Consider the following 14036-nt stretch of genomic DNA (forward strand, 5'->3'; position numbering starts at 1 on the left):
TCGGAAATGGGTTTGCATACGACTTCGCAAGCTTTCAGTATTTATTGTAGAACCGACGATTAAAACTACCCAGTGTCGAGTCGTTAGTTGCAACATTATCATTTTGTGGCAATAGAATTTTAGAGGTAATGGCATAGCAGCATCGAGCTCGAACACGGTATCTTCGGCTACGAAGCATTCGCTCAAACGGCTTGCTCGAAGGCACTAACGCAAATAATATACATACAAATGCATGTAGGTAATATAATACAGTGCTCCTCAACCTTTTTTGGGTTGATGAACCCCTGAAGTTGTTGCGACAAACTCATGCACCCCTGATTGCTTTAACGTAAAACTAATGATGTTTCGCAATTCCCAGTGATGCAAGATATAGAATTCATAAAAAAAATGTAGGAAAGTGGCTAAATTGGTTAAAAATGTTCAAAACTGAGTATTATTGCTGAAAATTGTTAAAGTTTGTGATGCACCCTTGTATACCCTTCTGTACTGGTGCACCCCTGGCATATTTTGGTGCACCCTAGGGTGCACCGTGCACACCGGTTGAATAGCACTGATATAATAAAAAAAATCGACATTATATGTCTGTTATAGTTACTCTAACGGAATTAACTCTCTTTTAAAACATGTATGAACATGTATGCTGTGAAAATGAACCGAAACTGGTTTACAGTAAGTTTATAAACTACCAGGACTCGTGTTGGTTTGCATTGTACATATCTGTATATATGATGTATAGTGTATGCCATATCGGGTACGATGTTCAAAAGAGATATCACGGCTCTTCGTTTTTTTCGCATAACTTGAGTATAACTTCCTCTGGATTGTTTTCTGTTGTGGTTAGAGACATCTGATTTGGTAACACTCGACGTAGCTGAAAGTTTTATAAAGATGTTTAACATTATAACGTAATGCATAATACAGAAATGTAGTGGTAAGATGGGGTACAAATAGCAGCAAAAACCAGCATTTTCTTGACTGTGTGTTGAAATACGATCAGAATATTTGGATGTTATATGCTAAAGGTGTCCTGTCTCCCCCCGGCACCCTTTTACAATTTTTACCTCTGAAAACGTCTTCTTCGATTTTAACTTAATATAAACTGCATATCCAGGAATAAGTAATGCCGGAAAAACGATGGCCGGAAAACGACAGTCGTTATAACACGGGTGATAATCACCTCATTCCAGCAGCTTACGAGTTACCATGTATGCCGTGTAATAACGACTACCGTTTTCCGGCCACGTGAGGATAAGTTACATATGCAATATTATAAAATATAAATGATGGTCAATTGATGTTAGTATTGAAGTTCACGAATAGGTTTTAATTCGGTGTTATCGAATTAAACGTGGCCTGAAATCGATATAAGATAAATTTTATTTATAGACATACACAGTGGCGATGTATTCTACGCCACTAATTCATTCAATATGATTAAACATAAACACACTGCGGTTTTACCAAACATATCGAAGGCGTAATGTATTTCCAACACAACTTCAGATACAGTTTGCCTCTAAAAGGACCGAGCATGTCAGTCATTCCACGGAAATGGACGTCAATTCCATAAACCCAAGCAATAGCAATAAGTTCTGTTGTAGCAAGAAGAAACAGACACCACCCAGCCACAGCATAGTTGTTATAGATTTCAAAAACGTAAATTCCACCCTGTGAAACGAGGTAATTAGCAAAGAACAAAACAATATTTTAAACAATGTCCGGCGCCGTGGATAGTGGTTAGCGCGACACAATCTAAAGGGGTATGGTCTCAAGACTTTGTCGCTGGTACCATTGTGGGCATATGTGTCCTTGGGCAAGACATTTAACGTCAATTCCCCCAACTCAGTGGTCACTAATGGGTTGTTTAAATCCATACAGAAGAAACAATAACCCACATGTACGTGGTAACTCGTAAGTAGAGTTAACAAAGTGTATGAAACAGAACATCCGTCCTATAACGCGACTGTCGTTTTCCGGCCGTGCAAAGGTAAGCATGGGTAAACAAGTTACATTCATTCATTCATTCAAACAGCAATTGTTTTACCTCTGTTACCATCGAAAGACCAATAAGGCACATTACAGTGCAGACAATAGCGGTTGTAACTTCTCGGTGCCATCTGTAGGAACGAATACGCGATGAACAGTCGACAATAAAGGTGACAAAAACCTCCAGGAACACGAACTGTCACAAAGAAGTTGCAAAATCAAAAGCGTGGCTAGATTAGGGCTTTCCAAACGGTGGAGAGTATTCCAGTTTATGAACTTATTATACTAATAACTGTGAAAAATAGCGGAAAATTTTAGACGGGTGAGGTAACGAGAAAAATGTTTGGGAAGCACCGAGTTGGATATATACATATAGATAATTTTTGGTGAGAAATACAGATAAATAATTTGACTAAGATAAATATATATATATATATAATTTCAGGTGAAATACACACATAAATAACTGTAGATGACATATTCATACAGATACTTTAGGTAGCCTATACGATATTATATATTTAGTAGGGTACAGTGGGGGGTGTTGCATGGGACACGTCGCATTTTGTAGTAAACAAAGAACACTCAAAGAATTGTTTAAAACACGGTAAGGATATTTGGATATTATGTGCTAAAGGTGTCCCATCTTCCCCAACCCCACTATATTATATTCATTCAAATATAGCTTGGAAGTTTGTGCTACCTCTGAATCAAATCCGAGAAGTATTAATGTGATGAAGAACAAGCAGCTCCAGATTTGAGGATGAGGTAAAAGGGAAATGCTTTGTGGGTGTGCAATAAATACAAGCCCAGGTCCTGACTTGGCCACATCAAGAACTGTTGTATTCTGAAATTTTAGAAAATTTGAAATAAAAATCTAAACATTTTACAAAAAAACTGCAAAACATGATTGAATCTTAAAATGTACAGTACAGAAGTTTTGTGCAGCCTGTATGAGTATAGCTGGTTCTTACCAATTGCTTTGCCATGAATCCAAGTGAAGCGAATACAGCGAATCCACTAAGGAAGCTGGCTACTGTGTCACAAATACCAATGGTAACTGCATCCCTGTTATAGTTTGGTACAATATGAAAAATACAATATTTTCTTATGAACATACATGAAAAAACGAATGGTATAGTTATTTTTAACATCGTGTGGTTGGACAACGACAGTTGTTATAACACGAGTATCTTGTATACTTCGTACCCGCTTGTATACATGAGCTTTTGTATACTACTATGTGGGATAACCTGGGACACTTTTAGCACATAATATCCAAATATCCCGATCGTGTTTTAAGCAATTACCAATGGTCTCTGGGAGCCGTTAGGACAAGGTTTTAGGATGCTGTGTTTGTGACCAAATGAGGCAAGAAAATAGAATAAAAAGGTCTCCCACCTTTCCCAACCCTACTATATTTGTAAATTTTGTAAAACCATATTTGTAAAATTGTGTGCGATTTTACTTTTTGTATGCCTGTCAGTCTGAACAGCCTATTTGTGACCACTATGGGGGGGTGAAGCAATTGCTGTAAAGTGTCTTGCCTACGGCCGCCAATGATAAACGCTTAGTTTTAGCGTATCGAATCTGATATCCTTCGGTTACGGTGCCGTCGCAGAATCGCTAAGACATGGCGCCGAAAAATCTTGATAACAATTTTGTGGCCGAGCTAAACCTACCTCAAGAAGTTGTGGTTATACTGGTTGAAACTGCTCATAACCAGCATACTGCCACGACCACTGCCAAACGAAAATGTGGCTTGGGTCGCAGCACTGATCCATACCTGTTTAGAAATAGCAATGCAGCATTAAATTACTGCGTTTTCCCTGGGAATTTTAGTACAGTACCACGGGGTAATATGGGACACCTTTATATCATAATATCCAAAAAACCTGATCGTATTTTAAACAATTAACATCGCTTTATGGGAGTCGTAAGAAAACCTTTTATAATTCGTTGAATGTTCTTTGTTTACTACCAAATGGGCCAAAAAACGAATGAAACGGTGACCAATCTCCTCTACTAAATGATTTGAGGTCTACAATTTTCGGTAAAACTTACAGAGGGGTTGGCAAGTTTCGTCATGTTAGGTGTGAGGTAAAGGTAGATCCCGTTGCTGGCTCCATCTAATTGGGAAGTATGGACCAATATGATGATAATTAGAACAATAGGCAACGTCGCAGTCACGTACACGATCTTAAGAAAATAGGAATAGTGCAGATTATTAACCCGATATATAACAACGTATTGATGTGATGCAAAAGTGAAAAAAATAGTACGATAAAGTTACGTTCGTTTTACGATTCATTAATTTTTGGATGTTGGGGTAACGGACTAACTGTGGCACATGTCCAAGACGCCTTGGCGTGTCTTACCGTATATGGGCATCACCCGTATATAACAGAATATAACATATGAATTGTATTTCAAGTTAATTCAAAACTGTATTAAGTATATAGATTTACTGATGTCAGGTTTAAGTTATAGGGTTGGGAGAAGATGGAACAGCTTTGGCACATATACCTTCCAAATATCCTGATCGTGTTTTAAACAACTAACAACGGTCTATATGGGAGTCGTGATGATACGGTTTTACTATTCTTCATGTGTTTGTTTATTTCCAAATTAGACAAAAAAATAGAATCAAAAAGTGTTATATTTCCACACCCTTCTATACGCACTATATACTATAACTCTCTTTCAGTATAGGCCATATATACCAATTGTATACCTTGCTTGACCATTTGATTCCTTTAAAGGTGCATATGTAAAGTCCAACCCACAACAATAAGAAGTACAAAACAAGATCTGGCAGAATTGAACCGATATTTTCAATTCCATCGGAACTTTGCAAAACTTGTTTGCTGCAATAAAACTTTACATAAAGTTTCGTTTTTACCGCTGAAAATATTTAGGTATTGTAAATATTATGTCGAATATGCGTTATCTCAGGATTTAACACAACACATATAACAATTCCAGACCAATATTTATTAACTGAAATATACAATAGGGTGGGAGAAAACGGGACGCCTTTAGCACATAATATCCAAATAATCTGATCGTTTTTTCAACAATTAACAACGGTCCAATGGAGTCGTTCGGATACGGTTACATAATTCTTTAAACGTTCTTTGCTTACTACCAAATGGGACGAGAAAATAGACTAAAAAGGTGTTCCATCTCCCCCTACCCTACTATATAACTTATTTATTATTTGTCCGCGCATGGCATGGCAGTTACAGTGCCCACTTTACCATACATATACGTAACTTCGTGAATAAGTATTTTAGAGACTTATGAATGTTTTATATATGGCTAACAGTTTAGAGTTTAGACAACACAAAGCGACCACTAGGTTGAAGCGGTTAGAGGTAGACACGCTAAATATAAAGACACTATATGATTGTAATAATGTGAACAGTGGCGCAGCCAGAAAAAAAAGAGAGGGGGGGTTAGTTAAAAACATTCTTTTGGGGGGGTTATAAGGGGGGTCGCGACCCCCTAAATCTCCCTGGCTGCGCCACTGAATGTGGACCTATATTTTTTTATATTTCATTTATTTATCCAAACTATAGTTACCTCCAAAACTCCTCAGCTGCTGTAGTTTCCAAAGAAGTATTTCGGCCGGGATCGTTATAAGCAATATTACCTGTTACATTTAACACATCACGTCGACCAACTTCAACACAGCTCTCTGTGTTCCAACTGTTTCCACAGCTTGTCCAAGGCAGTGGAAACTGAAAGCTTGCCACCAAGTATTTAGCTGCCCAAGCCAAAATTATGACATAGTAGACACTTGAGTGAAATATGGTGATCATTCCTGCCAGTCCCACCCCTGCAATTTGTTAGTTAAAAAAATACTAGTTCGGAAATTTTTTGTAGTTTAAGAGCTTTTAGGTTCAATACAAGACTCTTCTATAATATTTTTATAAAGTTTTACAAAATAAATGGATGAATGAAACCTGCCTTAACGAATAAATGGCAATTATTTATCCTCGCGTTGCAGGACAGCAGTCATGTTTGTTTTATTTTATACACCTCGTGTCGGCTTATACATTACAACGTATGTATGACCATTTTCTGTATGACTAACAGTTTTAACAATTAATCTATTAAAGACAACCGGGACAAAGCAATTTCCGTGTCTTTCTCAAGGAAATATACGCCCACAATGATAGCAGCATCCAGCATAGAACCTTTATAATGGTTCTCATGCGAGCAACTAACCACGGAGTCACCACGGCGGTATCTTTTCTGCATGATTAAATCTGCATATTTATTTGGCGCGGTGACAATGTGGTCAGCGCGGCTCCCTTCAACCAAGGGGTAACGGGTTCAAAGCTCGTCGCTGCTACCATTGGACGGCGTAAATGGCTTGGGAATGATATTTATTAGTCACCCACAAAGTTAGATATTTGGTAACTTGCAAGCTGCCTCAAGGTGTATTAACACCCATGTTATTTAACGGCTGTCATTTTCCATCCACGCGAAGATTAATATATATTTATTCAATGATCTGCTGATAAATTCTCCATGTCGATTTTTTAAAGTTACCTTTAAAAAGCGGAACTCGATTCCACGATTTGCTAACACCTTGTTGACAGTATTGACCAAAGGAAGTTTCAAGGATAATAACTGGGATGGCAATAAAAATAACCGACAGAGTGTAAGGAATAAGAAACGCACCTGCAGGAGTGTGAAATAGAGTTTTATTTACTCGTTAAATTACACGTGAAAATTATCAAAAACGATAGTATAGTTTTTTAAGTATGCTTGTTTTTTAATGTTTTCCAATCTTACCCCACACTACTATATCTCATAATAAAACCACATATAAAAAGAGCATAGTAAATGTAATTATTACATACCACCGCCGTTTTCAAAGCATAGGTACGGAAATCTCCACAAATTTCCCAACCCTACAACATATCCGACTGTTGAAAATAAAAAGTCAAACGGTTTCGCCCATTTTTGACGTGGCTCATGTTGTACCATCGTTTGCTTCATACCAAAATGAACAGAGTAGCCTTTCGTCTAATTTTTTAACTCTGCAATGTTAGAAACACGTTTATAATGAACATGTATATATTAGGGTGGAGAAGATGGGACACCTTTTCGTTCCATTTTCTCTTCCCATTTGGTAATAAACAAAATACATTCAAAGAATTATAAAACTATATCCTCACTGCTCCCATAGACCAACATTTGGTGTGTAAAACACGCGATCAAGATATTTGTATATTAAGCGCTAAAGTTGTCCCATCCTACCCCACAGTACTCTATACGAGAAAATATATTGAAAAGGTGTCCCTTTTCCCCATCCTATTATATATTATACTACAATGCACTCTTATAAGACGCAAAATTTATTTGTATCTTTGGATCATGCGCTTTTGCTGTATGCGGGTATATGTTTCTACTTAGGCAGAGGAAACCGCATTTGCGCATAACTTTTATGGAATTTTAAAAACAAAACTTGTTGAACACCATAGTCTACTTTAGCTTAATGTAATAGTCAATATAAACTCGACGTTAGTTTTCTCTAGTGGACAAAGGCGATTACAAAGGCGTTACTTTGTGTTTTTTTATATCGAATAATATGTTTACATTTTCTCTCTTTTACTCTCAAAAGATCTATAGCCCTAATTCTAATTGATAAGGCGGAAACCGTTTGCCAGTTCCCCGGTCTATATTAACTGTGGTAAGTGCAAACACACGCACACACACACACGCACGCACGCACGCACGCACGCACGCACGCACACCAATAAATTTGACCGAATCAACCTATGACTTCTACGCGATTCGGTTTATTGGTGTCGGTCATTAAAACCCGTGCGCTTATACCAGAAACATTCAGCTGACTCATTTTCAAAAGTTAAAGTGGGTTAATTCCTAAATGGTTTAAGTAAAACTGATTGAAAGAATTTTTTTGCAGTACGGTAGAGTTTTTTAGAGAAATTTTGCACCATACCCTACTACGAAAGGGCGATTAGAATCTGAACACGGAATTTAAAAAAAGGAAAAAAATCGCGACATCCGTAGAGCACCTTGGTTCATTTTTAACACAACATTTTGTCTCGCATGTTGTTGTTAAACAGCACATATATAGTAGGAGGCCTGGGGTTGGAGATGGGACACCTTTAGCACATACTATCCAAATATCCTGACTGATTTTTAAACAATTAACAACGGTAGTTGTAAGGCTACGATTCTTTTTAATTTCTTTGGGCGCTCTTTGTTTAATACCAAATAGGACGAGACAATATAATGAAAAGGTGTGACATCTTTCCCCACCCTATTATACGACTATACAGACCTTTTGTATAGGTTGGTTGTTTTCGAACTGCCTCAGCAGACTAAACCCCCCACAAGCCATGTATACAACTCCCTATTATTAATTTAACTGACAGAAACGGAAAAGGAAACATATTGACAAATATATATCACATACACAGGATGCACGGTTGCTGTTTCCCTATTCACAAACAAAGGATTCAACGAATTAGAGAAACTAAATTCTAAATGAAAAACCATATCCTTCATACATATAGTAGGGTGGGGGAAGATGGGACACCTTTTTATTCTATTTTCTCGTCTTATTTGGAAGTAAACGAAGAACTTTTAAAGAATTATAAACCCGTATCTCTACGACGCCCATAGACCGTTGTTAAATGTTAAAACACACGATCAGGATATTTAGTGTGTGCTAAAGGTGTCCCATTTATTATGTGCTAAAGTTAAATGTTAAAACACACGATCAGGGTATTTAGTGTGTGCTAAAGGTGTCCCATTTATTATGTGCTAAAGGTGTCCCATCTTCCCCCATAGTACTATATACCCGCAAGTGCATTTTTCATATATCAGTCGTTCAATAAATGTAGTGTTATCGCTATTATGCAGCGCCATGCGGGATACTGGTGCTGATAAAAAATATGCATCGTGTGACCACGCATTTTTCTCAATACATTAAACCAACTGTTCATTGAATGCAACAAAGCAGGTCCTATGTTAGGTAATTTAAAGAAAAGCGCGCACAAAATGCACCTATAACCGACTAACTGTAACACAGTACCTAAACAATGTGCTGTGAAACATCATCTTACACGGGAAATAAGAAAAGGAAGTCTCATTTATCGACTTTAAGTGTTCATATTCCTTATCACCGAACATGTATATTTTTCATATATTTTGTTTCAAAAATATTAGTATAGTAGAGTGGGGGGAGATGAGACACGTTTTCATTCTATTTTCTCGTTTAATTTGTTAATAAACAAAGAACATTTAAAGAGTTATAAAACCGTATCCTTACGACTCCCATATGCCGTTTTTAACTGCTAAAACACAATCAAGATATTCGGATATTATGTGTTAAAGGTGTCCCATCTTCCCCCACCCTACTATATATATTATATTTGAATGACCCACGAGGTTTAAATTATTGAATTAAAAACAAATTCTTCAAAGTTTGGCAATAAAACCTATACAACTACAAAGTGGCTGGGAAACGAAAGAAAAAAATTAACAACAATCGCATTTCCTATCATCCTAAACTAAAGGTATATCCGTAAATAGAGATTTTTTTTAAAAAAAGTCTCGTCTTTCCCCATCCTACTACATAATGTAAATTACCACCCAAAATTGACGTACTCACTTTCTACAAGTTTTAGTTGGTTACACGAGCTATCATATAGCATTTCATACATACGCCCGTGGGCAAATTGAAGGTGTACTGTTTGGGCCACCTAAAAATGCTTCTATATCATTTGGGGAACAAATCACGCTCTATCGACCACGTTAAGTTATAATTACAGCGAACTATAATTTCACTTAACATATACACACGCCTGTATCTTATAAGATATAAGAAAACATAATCTCTCTCGCATATTTGTTGGCGATAATCTGGCTAAAACCAGCATAGTGCGTCTCTTAGTTGAAGGTCTTCCAAAATAAACCCGTTTTCTGCTTCGCTTAGGCAGTTGTGCATAAAACCACAGCGGTTGAGATAACAAATATTTGAATTCGCCCTGTTCTGCCTCTTGATTTTAACATTTTACTTTCGCCAAAGTAACCAGACAACGCGATAAAAAGCACATTTTTTACGGAGAGGAGGCCATAAAACAGGCCTGGCACAAATTTGTACTAAAAGTACTGAAATTAACTAGCCCCAAAAGCTGCTGTGCGGATATGTACTAAAATTATACTTATACTTTTTTACTTTAGGACCGAGGTCTATTAAGCTGCATAGTTAGACGCAAAACGAGAACCATGAGAAAAAAAATTGGACGCAAAACAAGAAGACTGCTAATGATACATTTACCTCGGCACGATAACAATTAACACGAACCTAATCTAATCGGACAGAAAAAAGCAAACCTGCAAAAAAGCAAAAAAGGGCATGCACCGCGTCTTGGCTCCAATAATAATAATTACACCACAATGTGATAACAGTTACCATAAGTATGTAGGGAAGCCGATTTAGTCCTAAAGCAAAAAACACCGTTTGGTTCTGTTTGCAAGTTACTAAAATCACATATATAATTAGTGAATAATTAACTATTTATTTTAGGATAATTAAAGATTACATCGTATAATTAGCGAGCAATTAAAGTTTGCTATGATGAAATGCAGAACTTCCTATTTTTTTCAAACGTTAAACCATTGATAACAGCATTTATCGGCGCCGTGGCACAGTATGTTAGGGGGCATGCCTAGAGGTAATCGGTTCAGGGCTCGTCGCTGCGACCATTGTTGGCGAAAGTGTTCTTGTGCAAGCAATTGCTCTATCCCGATGGTCACTTGTATGGGTTATCTAAGTTGTCAGCCATACAAACAGAAAAAAACAATCACTCACGAAGTTACATTCGTTGTAATTTGTAAGCTGGCACGTGGTGTATGAAACAGAACACCCGTGTTATAAAGACTGCCGTTTTCAAGTCACAACATTCATTAACTCATTCACATTCGATTCAATATTTAAATCTAAACATGGTCATATCCACAACGATTGACGCATCCGCATCCAACTATTTACAGATTATTGGGGGCGCATTAAAATTTTTCCTTATCGGCTACATTACATTATCAGTTACGAAGTGTTATTCCTTGCCTGTAGAAGACGCGCTGTTACAGATATTTCGTTCCGTGCAGGCTCATGCATCTCAACTTGTACTTTTATGTCGGACATTTTGCCCGGGTGTGTTTAATCCTTGCCTGTAGTTTTGATCCGGACAGACGTTTTATGGGGAGACAAATCATAATAGTTATTACTAAAGCTGTAAGTAGTAAATTGTAATTGACTTACAATTTCAGTAATTTGTACATGAACGACTTTTAATTTATTTCATTATCTGACATATAGCAAGTAAATAATGTTTATCTAAATCATTAAAAATAACCGTATTTAAGCAATTTTGTTTTTATGTAAAAATTATGCGATTACCTTCACGTAGGGAATGGTTTTGAAATACAAATTTTACGTTTTTACATGCCCATTCATTAGAGATCAGCTCTCTTGTTTTACACAGATTAAAATAAAATACATCGTATTTATACGAACACATTGTGGTTAAAATATACAAAATGATGATAATGACATCATTGTAGGTTCAATCAAGCTGCACAGTTTTTATTTACTCAAATTTTCTTTCATCTGCACTGCAAATGCTGTTCAATTATGCTCTCAATTAACAGGGCCTGGTGGGAAATGCAAAAATATAAAAATTAAGTTATGGAAAAAGACAAATCATAGTAGGGTGAGGGAAGATGGGACACTTTGTCAGACGGGACTGTTTTTTATTTTTTACAGACCTGAGACTGTTCTTTATTTTGTTTTTTTCTTTTTTTGTGTTTTTTCGAATTTGTAAAATTTTACCTGTTGTGCGATATTTTGAATTGTTGTCAATTAATAAAGGAATGGTAGTACTAATTCGTGGAATTACCCAAAAATCGCCATCTATTTTTATTTTGAAAATATTTGGCAATATGTGCTAAAGTGTCCCATCTCCCCCTATTGTACTATATAGTAAATTGGTGCTGTGGCAAGCGTTGTAAAAAAAAGCATTGAACCGGTGCCATGGGTGGCTAGAATGCTCGCCTTCTAACCAGAAACAGATGGTTTAAGTTTAAGACTTGTGGCTGCCCCCTTTAATTTTCTTGGCTAAGACTGTTATCTGCCGTTACCCCAAGTCAGTGGTCATTAATGGGTTACCCATTGTCAGACAAATTGGTTTTTATTTATTTGGAAGAACAATAACTGACCCTGTTATAAACATTGTAACTAATAAGCAAAATGTATAAAACAAGGCATGTGTTTTAACTTCTTGATTTTTCCCACAAAGAAGCCATAAATAAGTGAAATCATTCATTCACATATCAGAAAAGTTTTAATTATTAACATCACCTTGGGTGATTTGATAGTGACCACGTTAGGATCTCCAGTTGAAGAAGAGATTTTGACATCACAAATGTTCTTGTTATTTTTCCGAACGTCAACATTCGAAATCCGTGACAAATTATGCTCCAAAAAGATTCTCTGAAAATCAAAAATTAAATGTGTTGTTTGCATATACAGCGAGACTGACTTTGTTAAAAATACAACTAATATATTGATTGATGTTCTAATTTTTAGTTACAGTTGTTCCCTTTTTTTACACACAATGAAAATATTATATAGGTGTAGTGGTGACTAATTGCGGTTCCCTTAATCGCATGCATGTTTATTTTGAGCAGGCAACTTTTACATTGTACATAAAATACCACATGTATGAAATATTAATAAAGAAATGACCTAACTATGTAAATGCAATGCTATCAGTATTTAACACAAATAAATTGCAACATTTGTGCTTTTACCTTTTTTAGTTACAAATAAATCACAACAGTTAGTCATTTTTTACATCACAAACTTTATAAATTGAAAAACACTTACATCTTCATCTGGATTAATGAGAAAGAAACCTTTTGAGTTGATTGCAACAACTGCGGGTTTCTGACGAGTGTTGGCAAGTTTCACCTGATAGTTACAACATATTAATGCACTGTTATTTAAATTCTCTTTGAGTTATATTTTTTAATAATTTAAATTTACATACGAATGAATGAATGAATGTAATACAAAAATGCAACTGACATCCACTGCAAAAAAGGAGCATCCAAACAACTTTCGCTTCCTCAGCTTGGAAAGAAATTCGCACTGAGCTTGTTGGGTGTTGCAAGATGGGGTAGATTTCATGTGACCACACACTTTTTCATGCCACAGTGTGGTGTCGTATTGCTTCAGCATTGGACGAGGTATAATGCTCTCCATGTCAGATCTGGAAGAGATATGATAAATTATGTTATGGTGGGTATAAGCATGACTATTTGATGGTGCAATATTCATGAAATAATTTTTTTTGTAAGATATTATGCAAGTGCTGTGCTCAAAGTGTATAGTTGCATGTTTATACTAAGGCCTATATAACCACAGCAGAGTAAATCTATAAGATCCGTGCCCTTCAAAAGGATATTCTTTTTTTGTGACATCAAAGTTGGCATATATAATGTTTTGGGCCGCGGTGTTAAAACTCCTTGCAAAATTGTTAAAAAGGATAAACTGTAACACTTACTGTGAAGGAAAATGGTTCTTTCCAAAGCCAACAAATAAAAATGCTGCCAACTTTACAGTTTCATCAAAATGGAACTTTGAGAGTTTGTGTGTACCCCCTTCACCATAGAAGAGTTTTCCAGTAATGTAGTCATCAAGCATCTATAAGCAAAATACATAAGTTTGCATGCTACAGCCTTTTCTATACACATGTGGTCTACACCAAGGCCTAGGCTTAATTTGGCCATTACAGAGCTCATCGAATATATTTAAAAGTAGTCACTTCTAATCCTAAAGGCATGATGAATGAAACATTTTTTAAGTGTTAAAAATAGTTTCAACTTTAAAAAAATACTTAAAAAATAGAAAAAAGAAAATTCTCTCACTTGATTAAAGAAGAAGGTAATGAGAGATGGATTCTCAAAGCTGATTGGTTCAGCCCAAATCACTCGTT

General features: G+C 36.3%; 2 protein-coding genes across 4 annotated transcripts in view; both read right to left on the reverse strand.

Moving 5' to 3' along the window:
- Nucleotides 1-27: 27 nt before the first annotated feature.
- Nucleotides 28-10289, reverse strand: LOC100186851 (sodium- and chloride-dependent GABA transporter 2-like). Its single transcript, XM_009860446.3, has 12 exons — nt 10222-10289; nt 6861-7040; nt 6547-6678; nt 5572-5827; nt 4721-4853; nt 4051-4185; nt 3669-3772; nt 2961-3054; nt 2690-2833; nt 2045-2182; nt 1462-1668; nt 28-871 (listed from the first exon to the last, which is right to left on the reverse strand). Exons 2-12 carry the CDS (start codon nt 6997-6999, stop codon nt 773-775), a joined length of 1581 nt encoding a protein of 526 aa, XP_009858748.2. The 5' UTR covers nt 7000-7040; nt 10222-10289; the 3' UTR covers nt 28-772.
- A 606-nt stretch (nt 10290-10895) lies between these two features.
- Nucleotides 10896-14036, reverse strand: part of LOC100175084 (unconventional myosin-XV) — a 15381-nt gene continuing 12240 nt past the window's right edge. Inside the window, exons 28-33 of one of the 3 annotated variants that reach the window (XM_026834675.1) lie at nt 13969-14036; nt 13605-13744; nt 13127-13310; nt 12926-13009; nt 12398-12529; nt 10897-11691 (exon numbers count right to left, since the gene is read on the reverse strand). In XM_026834675.1, coding sequence (XP_026690476.1) covers nt 11644-11691; nt 12398-12529; nt 12926-13009; nt 13127-13310; nt 13605-13744; nt 13969-14036 — 656 coding nt within the window. In that variant the 3' untranslated portion in view covers nt 10897-11643. Of the gene's footprint in view, nt 11692-12397; nt 12530-12925; nt 13010-13126; nt 13311-13604; nt 13745-13968 lie in introns of all 3 variants that reach the window. The other 2 variants (XM_026834676.1, XM_002124519.5) reach the window with 2 other exon arrangements.

This window comes from Ciona intestinalis, chromosome 5 (genome assembly GCF_000224145.3).
Source record: "Ciona intestinalis chromosome 5, KH, whole genome shotgun sequence".
Taxonomy (NCBI): domain Eukaryota; kingdom Metazoa; phylum Chordata; class Ascidiacea; order Phlebobranchia; family Cionidae; genus Ciona; species Ciona intestinalis.

Excerpts from the sequence above, each read along its gene's own strand:
- LOC100186851 (XM_009860446.3), bottom strand. The coding sequence starts at position 6,999 with ATGAAGCAAACGATGGTACAACATGAGCCACGTCAAAAATGGGCGAAA. Across the intron at positions 4,854-5,571 it reads GCAGCTGAGGAGTTTTGGAG|CAAACAAGTTTTGCAAAGTT; the intron begins GTAACTATAGTT and ends GTTTTATTGCAG. Across the intron at positions 1,669-2,044 it reads GTCTTTCGATGGTAACAGAG|GGTGGAATTTACGTTTTTGA; the intron begins GTAAAACAATTG and ends CTCGTTTCACAG.